Genomic DNA, 19,124 nt, shown 5'->3' with positions numbered 1-19,124 from the left:
CATCTGTGTGGAAGCGAACGATCAGGTGGAATGTGCATGATCATCACATTGACATATTTTGCTCCTGGTATGTTGTTGACAAGCGGAAGTGAACAACAAATCTAGTCATGGAGACACTAGAAGACAGCTCGACATGCTAAGAGCCCCAACACAGGTTGGATCGACAATTTAAAAAATAGATTAAAACATATCTATGACATACTCTTTATGTTCTTGTCTCACGTCATGTTATCATCTAAACATATTGAGCTCTTATGTCTAAGAAACTGCGACCATTATCATCTTACTCATCTCTATTATCATGTCAGAATTGTGAACTAAATACTGTGGGGACTTCGGAGAACACAGTAATATTCTTTGTGTCATGTCAATATATGTCACAGTGATGACTACCTGACTATCCGAATGCCACACGTGTTGCGTTATAGTTTACTGAAACTGTGACTAAGCACTGGATCTGTCTGGAAGCTGAGATTTGCATCTGTGAGCCAGTAGTGATAGTGAAACCAAAAGAGACATTCAAACTTCTCTGGATTAGCTCATTAAAAGCATGACACACCTGCTTTCGCAACCCTAAAACCCTTTGCTTACAACCATAAATTGTTTTCACATGTTATTATAACAATAGTAAATAAACTCACTCATAATAAAAGAAAGATACCAGTAGCCTATATTCATTGTATCCTCCAGTAAACCATTTATTTTTCTACTGAAATCAGTAAAGCTGTTGATTTCCTTGCTGGGGGTCTGCTTTGGGGGGCGGATACAAATTGATTCTAGTAGCTGATTGGCCGGAGGGAGGACGAGTTAACGCTAATTGGTTGGAACAGCGGCGAACCCCGCCCGTGGGCGGAGCCTTGAACCTGCTGTAACAGTGAAGCATCGCGTTCAACCAGTGTTGGCTTTAGAGGGTCTCTCTCTACCGGGGTGATAAGTCCTAGCGCACGAGCAGCCGAGGGGAACGGATCCGCCGTGTGAAGAAAACAAAAAGACACTTTTCCTCGTTTCACCGCTGGATACGTAACTCGCCCTGGGGTTGGATTAACTCACACTTGCGTTTTTTGGTTTTTCTTTTTAATTTGGTTTAGAAGACACCACCGCTCGCCGAAAACAATGGGATCCCAGGCATCCAAGGGAGAGGTGGCCGCGGAGGCGAACGCCGCCGCCGCTGATGCTGCGGCTGTCAAAACCAACGGACAGGTAATCGCGCCCAACTGACTCGCCGCGACTTGTGTTTTTTTTTTAAAGTAGAAATCGATAAAAGTTGAATTGGTCGCGCGAATGCACGCTTCGCCGACTTTACTCGACGCCGAATTGATTAAACTTGAATGTGAGGACGTTTCGGGCAGGTCAGGTGCGGCTCCGGCAGCATCGCCGTCTCCGCCGAAGCGCACCAACAAGTTGGGGAATAACAAAGGCAGCCTGCGGCTCCGCCGACGGCTTTATGTCGGTGGAGCGAGTGTGAAGAATGTGTGTGTTTGCCGCCGAGGTCTAACCCAAAATCCGCACAACGTGTCTGATAGTGCCAAGCATAAAGGGGGAGGGGGGCAGCCTGGGCGCACGTAGGCAGTCTACTACTCCTCCCTTTGTCGAATACGAGCCTGGATGTCGCCGCTTGTTTCACAATCTGCGACTTTTAATACAATTTGTAATAACATGGTTTGTAATTAGGGCGTGATATGATTCATATTTAGTCCTTTATTCGACGCTTCGGCTCATTAACTGCTAGATGAAGCCCTCACATCTGCCCACATCTAATTTGAGAAATAAATTACACGGATCCTAATGGTGAAACGTTGGTGTTTTGTGGCTGTAATGTCATCAGCTGTAGGGTTTTCATTCTTTAATCCATAAGCTCCAGCCTCGTCTTTGTTGAGCTGATGTCTGTCTGGTACCTCGGGCGGTCTGCGTGCAGCTACCGCCGCCTATCGACTGATTAGTGTACTGCAAGGCGTCGCCTCCGAGCCAGGCACGGTGGTTAATTGATGAGCACGACGACGCTCTTTCGCCAAACGACGTGTCCGAATCAGAAAAATGCTCTTTCACGCGTGTGTACACATGATGCCTTTAGATTGGTGTGATTTTATTTTTTGTTGGCACGATTTGGTCTCAAAAACACAACATTTATTTTGTGACATCTTTAACCTTTTTCCCAGGAGAATGGACATGTGAAGACCAACGGCGACGTCTCCACCAAGCCTGATGGAGATGCCGCCGCCACCAACGGCTCCGCCGAGGCGGCCAAGGAGCCCGAAGCCGGTGCAGGAGGCGACGCCATTGAGCCTGCGCCCGCTGCGGATGGAGAGGCAGCGAAGCCCGAGGGCGAGGCTGCCGCCAAAGAGACCCCCAAGAAGAAGAAGAAGAAGTTCTCCCTGAAGAAGTCCTTCAACTTCAAGCTGAATTTGAAGAAGAGCAAGAAGAGCGAGGCCGTGAAAGAGGAAGCGGCCGCCGCCGCCGCCCCCTCCGAGGAGAAGCCCGCGGAGAACGGAGCCGCCGCTCCGGCCGAGGAGAAGAAGGAAGAGGTGAAGGAGGAGGCCGCCGCTGCGGCCGAGGCTCCCAAAGCCGAGGAGGCCCCGGCCAAAGAGGAGGCCCCCAAGGAGGAGGCCAAGGAGGCAGCGGCTCCGGCCCCCGAGGCCACGAAACCGACGGAGGAGAGCAACTCGACCCCCGCTCCCTCTGAAAAGAAAGAGTGATTGTACGTTGAGCTCAAAATGAACTGGGTGAACTGTTTTTCAAGAGAGAGAGAGAAAATTTAGTATATATATATATATATTTATATATATGTGTATATGTATACATATGTATATGGATATATGTATATGTAAATATATACACATGTATGTGAGAGACTCCTTTGACGTGCCACTTTTCGTCATGATAACAAGACGACAGACTAGATTCACTAGATCACTTCCCTGGTTACTGCTTGACATCTGGACCTTGACTCAGTTTTAGGCAGCGGGTCGGTCGCTAAGTGGAAAAATGGATTTAAACGGCTAGAACGTGAGCTACTGACACCACGAAACGTAGACGGACGAAGGCTGGAGCTGGAGGAGGACGGAGCCGAAGCATCTTCTCTCTGAAAACCTACGCATGAAGATTGCCTCCTTGCTGTTGGAAAGGACGCTGGACAAGATACTAGGACACCACCACCACTTGAAATGACTGTTAGAGAAAAAAAAATGAAATCAGAAAATTAAAGAGACTTGCCAACTTTTTACATTCCTATATTTTAACCTAAATTTGAAGTATTTTGTGGTGTATTATAGAGAACCATCTTAAAGATTCAGAGAAACTACGTCTTGTTTGTTAAAAGAAAAAAAAAAGACAATGTTGATTTTTACCTTACTATGAAAAAAAGAACACTTAAGCTTGCTATGTTCACTGTTGCGGTTTGATATGAAGCAGAGTTGTTTATCTGTCGTGTGTGAGCCTGAATCTGCTTTGTCTTTGTAAATACATTGGATTGATTTCTGTTCTTTATTTTGCTAATGTTGACAGATGTTACTGGTTTTATTGTAAAGTTGATAATGGTAAAATAAATGTTGGTTACCTGCCCGTTTATGTGTCTTCATGCTTATTTACAGCAATCATTCCATCATATTCCAGAGCAGCATAGGCCTAATTTAACAAGCGGATCTGGGCCGTAACTGTTAACGATTTAAACCTCAGACTTTGAAATCAATAAAGTTTTATTTTATTCATCAGGTAATTATTAGCAGTTATTGGATTAAACTTTAAACACAGCAAATCACAATAACTGGAGAGTTTCCAGCCCCAGTAATGTGAATTTATGAGATTACTTATCTAAGGATCAGACATGGCACTCCTTTGACATATCACATGAAAGGCCTGTGTCAACGCAGCGGCGTTGGCTCCACTGACCCTTTGCCCCTCGACCTGAAATCATCTCCACCAACTCAGCTCCCCGCCTCCTTCAGCACATCTACAGCTTTCCTTCCGCTCGACAGCAATCGGTCTTAGTCCGGTTAAACTGACCTAGTTCACATGGGGATATTATGAATTGAGAACTGGGCTACATTTGGAACCGTCCTGCAAACAGGCCTGGGTTACTGGAGTTACTGGACCATGCTCTTGCTTGTGTATCAAATGCATTTAATCTTAAGCAAAATTAAATTGTAGGCAACAGCATCACAAGCTGTTTAGTCTCATCTCACTGCTTGGTTTTCTCCGCATATTATAAATGAGATTCTGTGAGTGATCTCTTCAGTTGTGCTGCATTTCTCATTCGGCGAAGTCTGCAGAGATTTGGATGTAATAGAAAAGAAAGAATGGGCTTACACTGCCACCTGGCGGTTGATAGAGGTAACTTTACACTCTGTTGTCTGGATTTCGTTAGTTATAGTAATGGAATGATTACTAATACTGCATCTATGAAATATTCATGTACCTGTGCATGCATAGGGACTGGAAACTCTTTCGTGGAAAATTCAGTAGTGCGTTTGTAGTTTTTGTTGTAGTCACACCCCAAAAAATGCGTCACCTAATGAAAATACACTGAAAACGTTCGCAATTTGAAAATGACACGCAGAAAATCAACTTATTTATAGCAATTGTTATACATTTCCTAGGAGGTATTTGGATGTTTACAAATGAACTCCAACAGTATGAAAAAAAATCAAAGTATGAATGAATTCTCTGACTATATTAAATGTCAAATTAATGTCATCAAACAGTGTATTTTTCAAACTTTGCATACAAATGCAACAGTAAAGGCAGTTTCATACCGACTAATTAATCACTAAAACGTAATAAGTAATAGAAATGTATCGCAAGCTTTCTTGCTGGAATAAAGGTTTTATAATCTCGGACATTGTTTTTCTAGTAGGGGCTACAAAGTTTTTCATCTGTGTAAATAACTAGTTGGCTTACTCATAGTTATAGTTTATATATTCATTCTTAGTCGTAATTTGAACAAAACAATAACGTTGAAGCTGTGTTACGGTCTAGACACTGTCTGATTAAAACTGCAGACTCAGGAGTGCTCGATTTGAACACCAGCACCTGCCAGCCGGGCGGTACATCATCTATGATTGGTTAACGCGATCTTCTTGCTGCAACGGAGGAACCGGTGGGCACGAACCAGGGGGAGTAATTGCTGTAAAATGGCGCTGTCTCAAGGAACAAAGAAAAAAGTTTGCTATTACTATGACGGTAAATATTATGCTTGTGCACCTTCTCTACTCTAAGGGCTGGAGTAGCATTCCATGAATTTAAACGGTTTAAAGAAATTTATTTTTAGATTTTTTTCTCTTTGAAAAGTGTGCTAACAGCCAAGCTAGCTAGCCGGTGTAGTGAGCTAACGTTAGCCTGCTCGATTAGCTTGTTTTAGCTATACGGCACGGTTAGCAAGTTGCTAGCTTGAAACCGCACTCAGCATATCACCCGGTCTTCATTTAGATTTCAAGTCGTCCAACAAATGGTCTGATATTGTGAACGTGTCTGTACATTTTATTGGGTTTTCATGAATATATGCGTGTTAGTTCTGTGACTCTGGGAACCTAAAGGTGCTATTAAGCTATCCGGCGCTAATCGCATCAATGAGCCCCTCAACTTCCGAGAAGTGAGGACCGATGCGCTGGTTGCCGGTTTTGGTCCAGTGTCAGCTTGTGTATCTGTGAGGTTGTAACCACTGTATTTTCCACTGTGATGAGCCATTTATAAAACAACCTTAATGTAAGTGTTGAAATATGTAGTATGTTTAAAAATTAAAAATGTTATCAAAAAATAAAATGACCATTGCTAGTGATGTTGCTAGTGATGTTGCTGAGTCCTAGATTTTAGGATCAGGTGGTAGTAATTGTACAAATATCAGTCAAGTGTGCTGTAACAAAAACTCGTGGTTTTGGAGTTGTGCCAAATTGAGGACAGGTTGATCCTGATTCATGAACGTATAACGTGGCTGCGCATATTTCTGAGTGGAGCGTTGGATCAAGTGCTAGTGGAATGTGTAAAGGCAAACAAGAGCATTTAACTCATCTTTGTTTTTAAGGTGATGTGGGGAACTACTACTACGGCCAGGGCCACCCCATGAAACCCCATAGAATTCGCATGACGCACAATCTTCTTCTCAACTATGGACTGTACAGGAAAATGGAGATCTATGTGAGTGTTAACAATACACACAAACCCCAGAGCACTGCAGATGAGATGCACATTATCTCCAAAACTGTGCAGTGAAATGAGATTCAGACACATGACCTTTGCTACTAATCTGTTCTAGGATGCGTGGAAGACCCCTCAGTAAGATCTTTCTGCATATTTAGCAGCATTATCAAATATGAAGTGGTAATTAATACAAGCTTGTGCATTATGTATATATGAGCACTGCATCAGTATCATGTGACATGATTCATATCAAGAGCTCTTCACAAAAGTAAAGAGAATATGTTTTACTGCAGATAGTTCCTGATTGAACTGAATTTAAAAAATATATTTTTCCTTTTGATCGAAGCCAGCAATTAATGACCAGGCCATCGCTTCGTCCACCTGTCTGATTTCAGAGACCACACAAAGCCAGTGGTGAAGAGATGACCAAGTACCACAGCGACGACTACATTAAGTTCCTGAGGTCTATTCGACCAGACAACATGTCTGAATACAGCAAACAGATGCAGAGATGTGTGTGTCTACTTCTCCTCCAGACTATACACTGACATATTGCTGCTGTCTAGTTCTGTTAAAGCTGCTGGTCCTGTGCTTTCTTCCGCAGTTAATGTTGGAGAAGACTGTCCAGTGTTTGATGGTCTGTTTGAGTTTTGCCAGCTCTCAACAGGTGGCTCTGTTGGTATGTTACAAACACACTTCACATAATTCTTCTGATTTGTACTGTGTTTATGCCCAGTTTCCCTCACAATTTAGAAATCAGTGATAAAAGCATTAATATACCAATAAAACTAATAGTACTTGACTTAATAATTTACTTTTTGTACTAATTTTTTAAAACCAGCCATTTTGATCAACTAACTAAATCCAGGAAGTAATGCTTTACTCTGTACATGTTATAGCTGGAGCAGTGAAGCTGAATAAACAGCAGACAGATATCGCCGTCAACTGGGCTGGTGGTCTCCACCACGCAAAGAAATCTGAGGCCTCTGGTTTCTGCTACGTCAATGACATCGTCCTAGCCATTCTGGAGTTGCTTAAGTAAGCTGACGGTCACTGTTTTCTGCCAGATAATGCACCTTCTCTTTTACAGAACTTAAAATGTCAATACCCCAATCTTCCTTTGCACTTAGGTACCACCAGAGGGTTTTATATATTGACATTGACATCCACCATGGTGATGGAGTCGAAGAAGCCTTCTACACCACAGACAGGGTCATGACTGTTTCTTTCCACAAATATGGGGAGTACTTCCCTGGCACTGGAGACCTACGGGTTTGTCAGTTTTTATTTTAAATATAAATATGTTTAATTAAATGTTTAAATTTTTACATGCACATACGTGGTCTGTCATTTACTGGTATGTCTCGTGTTCAGGACATTGGCGCTGGAAAGGGTAAATACTATGCAGTCAACTACCCACTCAGAGATGGGATTGATGATGAATCTTATGAAGCCATCTTCAAACCTGTAAGTATAAATAGGATGTAATGCCTGTAGTTCTATAATTTCTTTGAGCTAAATTGTTAACTTGTGAACTTGTGTGTGTGTGTGTGTGTGTGTGTGTGTGTGTGTGTGTGTGTGTGTGTGTGTGTGTGTGTGTGTGTGTGTGTGTGTGTGTGTGTGTGTGTGTGTGTGTGTGTGTGTGTGTGTTAGATCATGGCTAAAGTCATGGAGATGTACCAGCCAAGTGCTGTCGTGCTGCAGTGTGGAGCTGATTCTCTTTCTGGAGACAGACTCGGCTGTTTCAACCTAACCATTAAAGGTAGAAACACGCCTTCCATTCAAGAGACAATACTCAAAGTAATTTGTCATTGAGAGTTTTCCATATGTATGTGTTGTCTCTTTTAGGCCATGCCAAATGTGTTGAGTACATCAAAAGTTTTAACCTGCCCTTGTTGATGCTGGGTGGAGGAGGCTACACCATTCGTAATGTGGCCCGTTGCTGGACCTATGAAACAGCCGTCGCTCTTGACTGTTCCATCCCCAACGAGCTTCCCTACAACGATTATTTTGAGTATTTTGGCCCTGATTTTAAATTGCACATCAGTCCGTCCAACATGACCAACCAGAACACCAATGAGTACCTGGAGAAGATCAAGCAGCGTCTGTTTGAGAACCTCCGCATGCTGCCTCATGCCCCTGGTGTCCAGATGCAGGCCATCCCCGAAGACGCTCCCCACCCTGACAGCGGAGATGAGGATGAGGAGGACCCGGACAAACGCGTGTCTAGTAAGAGTTGGTTTGAGATAAGGGCAATGTCTGGATGGGAAGATGTATAGGTGGCACTGTGCATTTGCTCTGGGGTTGTGAATGAACTCTGCCTGTTTTTCTTTTGTAATTTAGTCCGTGCCCATGACAAGAGGATAGCCTGCGAGGAGGAGTTTTCGGACTCTGAGGATGAAGCAGAGGGTCAGGGAGGAGGCCGCAGGAATGCTGCCAACCATAAGAAGGCTAAACGAGTGAAGAAGGAGGAGGAGAAAGAAGGAGAGGAAAAGAAAGGTAAGACCGTTTCTAAGACAGTCTAATATTTGTAGATGACATGAACACTGTGTTTATCTGTCGTGTTTGTTTGCTCTCTAGAAGTGAAAGAGGAAGAAAAGGAGGAAGAGAAAATGGACACATCAGGGTGAGAAAATAGAAGCATTTCATTTCATCAGGTGGTCTTCAGTAAAAATATTGTATGTGTAATGTTGTTCTTATTTATCAAATTATGATCAAAATAAGTTTAAGATCTCAGTTGTAGCATAACTGGATATTTTATTGGCTGCTTTTATTTGTGTAAAGTGAAAAGCTAGGAAGAGCTAGAAGCATACATGTAGAAGCTTGATGATATGACGGTACTTACTGTAGGATAAGGATGTGTCAGAGTTGCTACCTCACAATCCTTCACCTTTTATGTTTCAGACCAAAAGAAGAAGTAAAAACTACTTGAAGTGCACCCCAGGATAAAATGAAAGGTTATACTGGAACCGTCCGGCCCCTCTGATTATTCCTCCTACTGCAACGATAGGACTGTTTTTTGTATTCCTGTTTTACTGTGCATTCTTAACAGGCAAACCTGATTTACACAGTTGGGCTGGCGTTGACCAGAGTATTTGTCAGAGAATTGACAAAGCATGATTTGCCACCCCTCTGTTGTTAGTTACCTCACCTACCTGGAACTCCTTGTAGTAGAAAACAAATGCCACAAATCCCTCCCAGCTGTTGTGTGAGGCAGTTCTGCTTTAATGTGAAAAAAAACCCACCCAAAGTGTTGCTGTTTCTATCATGGCGCATAAACATGTTTGTGGGGCTCTAGCTAAATTACCTGCAGATGTGGATTTACTTGTAGTGCTCACATGCAAAAAGGTTCTCCTGTTGTTTTTAAACATCTATTTATGATACGTAGAATAACCAGCATTTGGCAGTTGTTTGACATGCCGTTCATTTATCAGTGCATGATCTTGCCTTTAACATGTACATGCTGTCCTCCCTTTGCCCACTCACCATCTTCAGACAAGTCCGTAAGTTATTTTGAATCATGAATGCAGTTGGCCCCTTCAGAAAGTCTTCCTCGGAATTAATGTGTTTCCCTTATCCCCTTCCTGTACTGTTTGTATGTTACTGCGTGAATGGGTGTGACCTCAGCAGAGAGCTGTTGGGAAGTGATACTTAGTTTTAGCCATTTTGTACCATTATAAAGGTGGAGTGAGCTGGTATGTGTTTATTTGGAGTTTTATTCTTGTGATGTGCATTATCATTACTTTTGTTATAAAATAAAATGGATCCACTTTTCTTTATACAAATCGTGACTCCAAAGTCTTGACTTTAGCACTTTCATGATCGTTACCTTAAGTGTTTTCAGAATCAAGTGTATAACTGGACAGTCCAACAGCCCAGCGTACAGTTACAAACAAGTGGGCAATTAAGCATTCAGAAACAATACCACTTGAATTTATTAATTTTATGATGGAATGGCTTACAACAGAAGATGCATGGATAAATGAAACCAATTGGATTAAATAAACTACCAGTGAGTGTTGGTTAAAGTCTGGTCGCAGCGTAGCCACAGATCCAGGGTACAGAAACTTTAACTCAGCTTCTCATTTCACCAACAGTTTTCCAGGCAATGTTACAAAACACTTGTCAGTGAAAACGATCAGCACTCCACAACATTGATGCCTTTGTTTGCATTCATCTGCATTTTTAGTCCATCCTCTTTCCTCATTGGGTAGCAGCACAGGCTGTTTATGCTTCCAGCTCAAAGTCAAAGTACTGTGGGTCAAAGTAATGAATCCTTACGTAGCCATCCTCTCCTCCACTGCTGTAACTGTAGACCCACAATAAGAAAAGCATGTTAGCAAGCACAATGATACTCCAAACTTCAGCTTCCCTACAGAATGATGGTCATTTTTTACCTCTTGCCATCAGGGTGGAATGCCACACAGTTGATTGGACCAAAATGACCTTTGACTCTACCAAACTCCTCTTCGTAGGCAGCATGGAAGAACCTTAGAACAGAAAAGAAAGTGATTATGATATGTTAATACCACGATTATTTAATTAACCAATACCACATCACATCTTACCTGGCCTCAAATTTGCCAATCCTGGTGGAGGTAGTGGTGACCTCCATGGCTTCTTGTCCACCTCCCATCACCACCTACAGTACAAAACACACCCCCCAACCATTAAAGTTTAGTACCAACGCACAAATTATTACATCAAGGTTTTATGGCCAAGTACATGCAACACCATAGCTTAGCTTCTCCACTTACATGATCCATGATGGGAGAGATGGCTGCAGAGTTGACAGGTCTCTCTGTTTTGAATGTCTTAATGTGATCCAGAGACGTGGAGTCAAACAGCTAAAAGAAAACCAACACAGTTACAATTCTGATACCAAACAGTGGCAAGATAAAGAAATGTGTTTTTTACAATCTGACTGTATAAAGCTAAACAAATGTAATCAGATTGCTGTGTGCAATAACCATTAAAAATCTGACACTACTAGCAGTGTTAAACAAAAGTAATAATTTTACCTTGGCAGTGTTGTCCTTTGAAGCACTAATGAACATAGTGAGATCCACTGACGTCTGGATGTCGTTGATCTGCCTGCTGTGCTCCTTGGCTTTCTTCAGGACCTCTCCAGACTATTTGCAAACAAGACAGTCATCAGGACATGGAAGAAGAAAATGCCTAAACTAGAATCCAACGCTTATTTATATGCGTGTGCTTGCAAAAAACATTTTGTTCTTCAGGACGAAGATCTGCAGCCAGTTGCTCATTACCAACCTTCGCGCTAAACTGGTTGAACTCTCCGTTTTCGTGCCCAGCAATGACAAACTCTCCCAGAGGTCCCCACACTGCACTGGTAATCTTCTGCTCACTGCATGGTACTGACAGGTACGGCTGGTTGTCCTCTACAGAGACAATGGGTGGAGGGTTCCTCGTTAAGCTGCTGCTGCTTAAATGTTAAATGTTGTTGTCCAACGGCGTGACAGTTCAGGTATGAATTCCTACAGTGCGTATTTAACAAACGCTGGTAAAAGCATATAATTGTGGCAACACCAGCTGCTGGATGACAGGGTGCATATTGAACATACCGATCTGCTGTGGGTCTCTCAGGTCAAAGAAGTTTAGATAGCACTGGTAGCCCATCTGCTTGTCTGTGGAGAACATGATGATGTTGCCGCTGAAGTCGAAGCCGCACGTCCTGACAGCAGAATTGGTGTTGAGCAGGGCCAGTTGCTTGCCTGAAGAGATTTAGCTTTAACATTATAAACATGAACCGGTATGTTTTCCCTCCTCACTGCCGTTTGTATTTCACCTACCAGTCTCACAGTCCCACAGTCGGCAGCTGTTGTCTGCTGATCCTGTCAACACGCTTTTGGTGTCCCCTAAGAGCACGTTAAGGTGCGTGACACTGCAGCCCAGCTATATACAACAAGTGATGCATTACATTTGAATTATGTCGTGAAAAGGATACAATCACAGTCAACACACCACACAGCTCCCGTGTGTCCATTGTAGGTGCCAAGCCTCTCCCCATTCACGGAGTACCACACGTTAGCTACCTGTTACGGGAGAGAACAGAGGAACAAAATGTGTTAACGCACAATAATCCTGTGTGTGCAGCAGTGTGATAGCATACACTGGCAGCTCACCGTGTCTTTGGCTACAGAGAAGAGTAGGTCTCCTTCTCTGTTGTACTTGATTTGAGTGATGGACCTCTCATGGCCCTGGAGCAGGATGGGTTTCTGTGAAGCACAAAGCACTTTAGCATTTAGATGTTAGACAGCGAGACATACGTCGTATGGCCTGTGTTTAGAGGAACATTTGGTGGTCGTGTATGATCCGAGTGCTGTTAGCTTATGTTGTTTATCTTTACTAAAGACCGGCTTGTTTTCGCTTGATGATGATCTCTAATATCTACGTCGTGCAGCTAACGTTTACGTTAGCTTGCTAGTGCGAAAGCTAGTTATATGCTAGCTAGCTGAAACAGACGTTGACGTCTCCTCAAAAAAACATTGCTTTGGTCGGAATACAACTTTTAAACATAGTCATACTAACCATTCCCGTTACTGAGACGTTACCTCTCGATACCGAATATAAGCCTCCCGTAAAGAGAGAAATGACCAACACTCGTGTTTCAGGCGCCGGAGCCGCGGCGGAAAGGAAGATGGTGTATTTCCGGTGTCAAAGATGGCGTCATCGCCCTCTACCGGCAATAGTGCAGTATAGCTTTTAGCCGCTGGACACTATGACTGAAATGTCACACTTCACTTCCACATCTCCATCCATCCATCCGTTTTCTAACATGGGGGGTCGAGGGAGGGGGGAGGGGGGTACTGAATGGTGTGATTTTCACGTTCTCATATTAAATAGGTGCAATAGCTAATAAGCACACAATTAAAATATATATTGTTACACATTTTTATTAACAAGGAAAAATATATACAGGGCCAGATAAAAGTACCGCAAAAGACAAAAGGAAAGCATCTTTGGTTCCTTATGATGGTTGGTGAAGCTCCACATCTGCCATAGTACTGTCTTATTAGAGATTCATCTCTATTGGTTGTCACTCTGTCACTATACTGATGCTACATGTGTATGTTAGATGTGTCTCAGGAGAAATGACTAGTAACATTTCCTCTACTTGTTGCCACTCTGGTCAGTCACAGCTTTTTAAAAGCATCAGTAAGAGGATGGTGAGCTTTGACAAATCATCACGAGTCATGAGATATGTCTGTTTATACAGTGCATCCATGCAGGACAGTGGATATAATGAATATACATTCTCAGTTAAGTGCTTGTCAGTTCAGACTGCCACAGAAGACCAAGAGGCAAGTGTTGCATAGAGGTCCTCGAAACATTCTCTTGTTAAGACCTGATTACAAGCTACTGCAAATCCCAGAACATGCAGAGGACAATCTGTGAAACCAAAAAGACAAACACACAAAAAACAAAATAAGTGGTTGTCATTACAATATACAAAGCTGACAAAAAAACAGCATTAAGATTAACTGAACTGCGTAAGGAATCAAATTGCTGAGGTGAGGAATGTTTTAATAAACCATCTAAGTGAACCAAGAGTAGACTGATTGTTTACAGTGCTCTGCAAAATAACACATTTCAACGAGATTATGCTTTAAACAATAAATAAAGTCCACAGAATTAAACACTGCAAATATATGAAAGGCTATGTTAATGTCCCTAAAATGATCTACAGAACAGAGATATTATAAAGCATTTTGAATATGAGCCAGATGAAAAACCAAAGAACAGTCACAACAAGAAAGTTCATATAATTATTAGTTCTGTTTTGTACATAGATGTGAGAGTTTTATTCGCTAAAGAAATTATTGTTTTAACTTCACCTGGAAGAAATATATGAAATTACTAAAACTCCCTCTCACACACACACACACACCTATCTGTGACTGTTTCTTGCCATGTACTGCTTGCTTGCATCATATCATGCCCAGCAGGAGCTGCCAAAACAATTCTGTGTTTAACGCACGTTAAAAAGGAATGTGTAGTACAACACTACAGCTCATTTACATTAGTTCTAATTATTGGACTATTTCTGGTCAATACAGCCTTTATGTAAACGGGCCTGTAGAATTTCATTTATATTTAATATTCATTTTAATCAAATAACAGAGTCGGGTGTCCTATGAACAATTTCCTTTCTTTGTGATATGTATGCACTTTGAACATCTGTAAACTGCTGTCATTTTACTAAGCCAATGATCCCTCTACAATGTCACATTTATGGGAATGAGCACGCCTATTGAATTATTTAATAATGGAAACCATATCAACGAGAGAAGATATTATTATTGTTATTATTATTATTATTATTATTAATGACTATGAACCACATGTGTAAATGTGCTGACAGATGAGGCACAATCCCATCACCAGGACTAAAACTGCTGAGGATACTGGGAGGACCCTTTGCATTAAACGTTGCTCATATAATCAGCTTAAAATATACAAATGTGAGAGTGTTGATCTACTGCTGGACCAGCTTCGTTTAGCAGGGTCTAGTGGCTCGCAGGCTGGCGGCTTATCTTTTGGTGGCTTGATGCTTGAAGGTAGCGAGGGGTATGAAAAGCGTTACTTCACTCCTGCGCAGTGACCGGCTGAGCGCTTGCGTCTTCTATTAGGTTGTCTGGGTCCAGTTCTTGTGGGCCGCAGTGGCATGCGTGGGAGCAGGGGTCACTGTCCGGGATGGTCCCAGCGCTTGGCTCCAGCAGAGTATCAGTTGGTGGTGGAGAAGGAGACTCTGTCCCTGTGTCAGCACCGGGAGGCGCTGTGGTGCCACCCTGCTCACCATTGATGTTCTGGAGTTTCTTGTTGAGCTCGTTTCGTTCCACTTTTAGCGCCTTCCGCAGCTTCTCCAGCCGCTGAACTTTACCCTGAAGTGCCTCAAACTCTCGGTCCCGAACAGCTTTCTGTAGACAAACGCACAAGGTTGATGGCAAAGCTCAGTGTAGAACTGTAATTCTACATCAACTGGCTAGGTTTTGATTTAAACATTACAAACCAAAATGAAACTAGCTGTATTTTGTTTCTGTAGTTCTTACTTCTCAGTTTAAGAACAGATCTAAGATGAGTTTGAATTTTATTGTTTAGGCTCCAGAACCATTTTACTTAATGATACCAGCAACAAACAATTTGTTATACAAATCATTTTTGCCAGTAATTTAAATCAAACAAAGCAGACCACACGCCCAATCAGTCTTAGGTTTCCCTCTGCACTTAATTTAGTTCACTGAATGAAACCACGCCATAGTCCAGCCAGTGTTACTTAGGGTGTAGAATCTGCAACATAGTAATAAATGCTTTTACCTCCTCAGCCATCTCCAGAAGAGCCTTGTTGCTGCTTTCCCATCTGGAGCGATACATGGCCGTCTCCTTCTCCAGCTTTTTGATCTTTTTAGTCATCTGTAAGAATGAATGCAACAAGTTTCACACCAGCAGAGCACACACCCCATACACATTGGCTTCTTGCTCCCTGACACACAGGCTGCTCACCTTCTCCATCTCCTGTTTGAATGTGGTGAAAACTTCATTGCTCTTGGACAAAGTGGTCTGAAACTCTTCAAATTTCTCTGTGTACAGTGACAGCTGCCAACAACACAACACGGGTTTGATCACGTGAATCGCGGTTTCTCCAAAGGAAAATCAAGGTGGAAAAGGTGATGAGTGGAGACGAACCTGCTGCTTGAGGTGAACCTCCTGCTGCTTCATCAGCTCACACATCCGTTGTGACTCTATTGCCTCTTTGAGCAGCTGGGACGGAAAACAAATAATGATCATTTTGTATAAGCAACAGTCGGGTTTGTATGTTACGCTGTGTCTGTTAAGAGTTCACATACAAAGTCTTTCTCTCTATCATGACGGTCCTCTGACTCCTTCAGCAGCTCCTGAGCTTGGTGCAGCTTTGCATCCACCAGCTGTTGCTGCAGGTCTTTGTGCTTCACCACTTTGTCTATATGCTGTTGTAGGTACACGAGTTCAGAGTTTAAGTTAAAAATAACCAATAATCCGAGTGCTGTTAGAAAATGTTTTTTTACACACACCTCTTCTCGTAGCTTGTACTGTTCATAGAGCTTCTTCAGTTTTTCAGCAAGCTCTGCATTCTCTTGTCTGAGGCTGGCATTTCTCTCATTGTGTTGCTCCATCTGTGTCTGGATGTCGTTCAGGGTTACCTGGAAATGAGAAGTGACCTCCTTCCTTTTCTCCTCCTCCAGCCTGGTCCTTTGTACCCCTTCATCCTGCAGAGGGTGCAGAGCAGAATATGATCACAAGGAGTGTAAATATGTAATCATGGTTTTTCAGTCTTTTCTGGCATCATTTATCTTTGCAGCTGACTTCTACATTTTTAATACTTAGCATATCAATACGTGTGGTGTACCTTGAGCGAGCGGTTATGTCTCTGCAGCTCCCTGCACAGGCTCTCCAGTTTGCCGCGTGCCAGGATGGCCTTGCTGTGCTCGTTCCTCAGGTTGTCTTTCTCCTGGACAAGCTGGTTCTGTTTCTTCTGCAGCACTCTCATCTGCTTCTGGGTGTTTCTGTTTTCTTCCAACTGTCAAACAGACAGACAATATTCATCTTTTATCAACAGCAGCTGATACTGGAATATTAGTATATTATATTAATATTATTTTATTAACACAGCATAAAATACAAACAATTTCAAACTAGGAAAATATTTAAATATTACAGCAATAGGGACACAGCACTTAATTACTTTCTATTTCAGTATTACTATTTGAGTTACAGTCTAAAATGGTATTTTACTGTTTTTCCCTATCACTTTAGCCTATAATGTCAGGAGAAATTATGCTTTGATACAAAGATAAAAGGAAATTGTAAAGATAGATTGTTTTCTACGGTACAGAAGGTATTAAAAGCACCTTAGAAGCAAATAACTTTGCAAATGGAGTCTGACTTTAAATGCAGAAATAAAATGCTATGGTAAGAACACATGATGTCAAATGAAGCAAGTGCAGCAACAGTTAAGGTTGTCATTATGTGTGTACTAAATACAACACAAATTGAGGAACAAAGAAAAAGGATTTCTGTCAATATTTGGTAGCAGTATGTAGTATTTAACTCTTTTACATAAGCACTCTGGACTAAGTCAGTTAATTCATTTCACACCATGCTAAGTGCATGTGTGGAAGAGACTTTACATTCTTTGGTATTATTTCACCTTAACACACTAATACAGAAGAGGGTAATCCAAAACAGGGAGCTTTATAAAGCTTTCAGTGGAGTGTTAATTGGCGTTTTCATATTTATACATACATTTTAAAACTACTCACCAGATCAGCATACTTCTTACACAGTCCTGCAAGCTTTTCCTCTGGGGTGCTCAGTGTATTCAGTGTCTGCATGAGGAGGGTGATCTCTTTGCCTAAATTAAGATAAAAACAGCAACAATATAAGATGGAAGTTATAGTTAGATAATGTTGGCATCTTGTTTCTACTTCCTTACCCAGTCCTTTCACTTTCTTCTTCTCCTGTGACTTCTTCTGGTCCTTCGCTACCCCACTGCCACCTCCATTGACTTTGCCGTCATCTTGCTTGTCGTCCTCCCTATCATTAGATAGACCGTTGAATTCCAGGCCGTGTGACTGACCATTCGGCACGCTGCTGGCATCATCCGAAATGGCTTCGCGGCAGTAGGTGCTGAGGATGTCCTCCAACTGGCGGCTCAGCTCCTCAGCCATGTCACGCTGAGACAACAGAGCTTCTGCAGCTACATACAGAGCAGGACAAAAATAAAAGGAAATGACAAACAATCCTGCATTTATTCTCTCCTTAAATAAAAATGAGCATTCATGTACATTAATACAAATGTATACAAGTTAATAAGATTACTAAAAACTAAGATCCCAACAGGAATGCTGGGACCGTCATTCCAACATTAATGATGGATCTACCTTCAGTCGACGCCTCGGTGCCTTGTGGAGGAGCATCTGCCTGTGGCGTCTGTGGCTCCGACTCTTGGGGACTGTTGCTCACCGAGCTGTCTTTGGCAGATGCCGGGGAGTCCGTCGCTTCTGCCGTAGGTGGAGCATCACTGCTGCTCTGGGTGGCAGACTCTTCGCTGTCTTGTTTTTTCATCTCCGGTATCTATTAAAAGTTGAAAAACCTGTGACACAGGGTTCGCCCGTGACGTACGGCTGCGTCCGACCGACTCCATGTGGGGTAAAATAAATAAACGTAATTTTGAATAGCCAATTGTCTCGCTAGCTGGTGGAGCGTAAACAAATTCGCGCTTTGTACACTAGGTACTTGGGGAACACTTGCCTAATTTGCAATTTGCACATGAAGTTCAGTCTGACTTGGTGTCGCAGTAAACATTACATGGATAAAAACCTGTGACACGGCTCACTATGCTAATGATTCACTTTCGCGTAGGTAGCGTTAGTAATATAGCAACATTTCCTATCAAGTCAGTTTCATTTGCCATTAACCTTGTCATTAGAGCTTTCGCGTTATGTTAGCCAAGACAAGCTAAATTTTTGTTAGCCTCCATAAGGAACCAAATTAGCCTCCGCGAGTACTAGACAGGCGACAGAACATCGAGCATACGCTGCATAACACGTACAAATAAAGGAAAAAGGTAGAACACATGGCGATTTCTTAAATATTAGCAAACTGTTTACCTTCTCACTTAAGGAGGAAATTGCTCGTGTGTACAGACTGCAGGTTTCCTCAACAGCGTGAGGTAGGGGGGAAAAATCACTTCCGGTCATAACTTTGGATTTGTCTTCTTCGTTGGTGACGCACAACCTCATACTTTGCTGCCATCTACAGGATTGATAAAATACTACGTACATTTAAGATAGGAAACTGCATTTTAATGTCATTAATAATCATTTTTGGAGAAAGCGTGACATCCACAAAAATCAAGCACTCCTCTCTTTTTTGAGGCAGCAGCACTTTTTTCTTTAATGCACCTTCGAGTATTTAAATTTTCATTTTTTTAA

General features: G+C 42.3%; 4 protein-coding genes across 6 annotated transcripts; 2 read left to right on the top strand and 2 right to left on the bottom strand.

The window, feature by feature from the left end:
* The first annotated feature begins 883 nt into the window (after positions 1-883).
* On the top strand, positions 884-3,558 carry marcksl1b (MARCKS-like 1b). Of its 3 annotated transcripts, XM_055513118.1 has the most exons (3): positions 888-1,200; positions 2,157-2,695; positions 2,950-3,558. In XM_055513118.1, the coding sequence occupies exons 1-2, from the start codon at positions 1,114-1,116 to the stop codon at positions 2,691-2,693; spliced, it is 624 nt and encodes a 207-aa protein (XP_055369093.1). In that variant the 5' UTR covers positions 888-1,113; the 3' UTR covers positions 2,694-2,695; positions 2,950-3,558. The 3 variants fall into 3 exon arrangements, with proteins under 3 accessions (XP_029023209.1, XP_055369093.1, XP_029023208.1); XM_029167376.3 differs by having other exon boundaries at positions 884-1,200; positions 2,160-3,558; XM_029167375.3 differs by having other exon boundaries at positions 2,157-3,558.
* A 1,472-nt stretch (positions 3,559-5,030) lies between these two features.
* Positions 5,031-9,914, top strand: hdac1 (histone deacetylase 1). The gene is made up of 12 exons (XM_029167060.3): positions 5,031-5,175; positions 6,014-6,126; positions 6,525-6,642; positions 6,734-6,808; positions 7,029-7,167; positions 7,260-7,401; positions 7,504-7,596; positions 7,783-7,891; positions 7,978-8,358; positions 8,473-8,628; positions 8,710-8,755; positions 9,034-9,914. The coding sequence occupies exons 1-12, from the start codon at positions 5,127-5,129 to the stop codon at positions 9,059-9,061; spliced, it is 1,449 nt and encodes a 482-aa protein (XP_029022893.1). The 5' UTR covers positions 5,031-5,126; the 3' UTR covers positions 9,062-9,914.
* A 126-nt stretch (positions 9,915-10,040) lies between these two features.
* eif3i (eukaryotic translation initiation factor 3, subunit I) lies at positions 10,041-12,841 on the bottom strand. Its single transcript, XM_029167061.3, has 11 exons — positions 12,682-12,841; positions 12,276-12,368; positions 12,098-12,185; positions 11,943-12,008; positions 11,715-11,864; positions 11,404-11,531; positions 11,151-11,261; positions 10,887-10,976; positions 10,698-10,771; positions 10,527-10,619; positions 10,041-10,438 (listed from the first exon to the last, which is right to left on the bottom strand). The coding sequence occupies exons 1-11, from the start codon at positions 12,682-12,684 to the stop codon at positions 10,357-10,359; spliced, it is 978 nt and encodes a 325-aa protein (XP_029022894.1). The 5' UTR covers positions 12,685-12,841; the 3' UTR covers positions 10,041-10,356.
* Positions 12,842-13,028: 187 nt separating this feature from the next.
* On the bottom strand, positions 13,029-18,960 carry txlna (taxilin alpha). The gene is made up of 11 exons (XM_029166619.3): positions 18,801-18,960; positions 18,072-18,264; positions 17,624-17,887; positions 17,451-17,542; positions 16,538-16,708; positions 16,203-16,397; positions 15,999-16,118; positions 15,838-15,912; positions 15,655-15,747; positions 15,469-15,564; positions 13,029-15,071 (listed from the first exon to the last, which is right to left on the bottom strand). Exons 1-11 carry the CDS (start codon positions 18,930-18,932, stop codon positions 14,739-14,741), a joined length of 1,764 nt encoding a protein of 587 aa, XP_029022452.2. The 5' UTR covers positions 18,933-18,960; the 3' UTR covers positions 13,029-14,738.
* Between the last annotated feature and the right edge of the window lie 164 nt (positions 18,961-19,124).

Source organism: Betta splendens, chromosome 11 (assembly GCF_900634795.4).
Source record: "Betta splendens chromosome 11, fBetSpl5.4, whole genome shotgun sequence".
Classification (NCBI taxonomy): domain Eukaryota; kingdom Metazoa; phylum Chordata; class Actinopteri; order Anabantiformes; family Osphronemidae; genus Betta; species Betta splendens.
The sequence above is the reverse complement of the archived record's forward strand: the minus strand, read 5'-3'. Positions and strand labels throughout refer to the sequence as shown.

Bases quoted from the DNA above. Each gene is read 5' to 3' on its own strand.
- hdac1 (XM_029167060.3), top strand. From the start codon at position 5,127: ATGGCGCTGTCTCAAGGAACAAAGAAAAAAGTTTGCTATTACTATGAC. The intron at 7,892-7,977 runs GTAGAAACACGC...TGTCTCTTTTAG, and splicing joins TTTCAACCTAACCATTAAAG to GCCATGCCAAATGTGTTGAG. The intron at 8,359-8,472 runs GTAAGAGTTGGT...TTTGTAATTTAG, and splicing joins CCCGGACAAACGCGTGTCTA to TCCGTGCCCATGACAAGAGG.
- eif3i (XM_029167061.3), bottom strand. The intron at 11,865-11,942 runs GTAGGTGAAATA...AAATCTCTTCAG, and splicing joins ACTGTGGGACTGTGAGACTG to GCAAGCAACTGGCCCTGCTC. The intron at 10,439-10,526 runs GTAAAAAATGAC...GTGGGTCTACAG, and splicing joins TTCCACCCTGATGGCAAGAG to TTACAGCAGTGGAGGAGAGG.
- txlna (XM_029166619.3), bottom strand. From the start codon at position 18,932: ATGAGGTTGTGCGTCACCAACGAAGAAGACAAATCCAAAGTTATGACC. The intron at 15,913-15,998 runs GTATGTGAACTC...TTTCCGTCCCAG, and splicing joins ATGATAGAGAGAAAGACTTT to CTGCTCAAAGAGGCAATAGA. The intron at 15,748-15,837 runs GTTCGTCTCCAC...TGTTGTTGGCAG, and splicing joins AGGTTCACCTCAAGCAGCAG to CTGTCACTGTACACAGAGAA.
- marcksl1b (XM_055513118.1), top strand. From the start codon at position 1,114: ATGGGATCCCAGGCATCCAAGGGAGAGGTGGCCGCGGAGGCGAACGCC. The intron at 1,201-2,156 runs GTAATCGCGCCC...CCTTTTTCCCAG, and splicing joins CTGTCAAAACCAACGGACAG to GAGAATGGACATGTGAAGAC.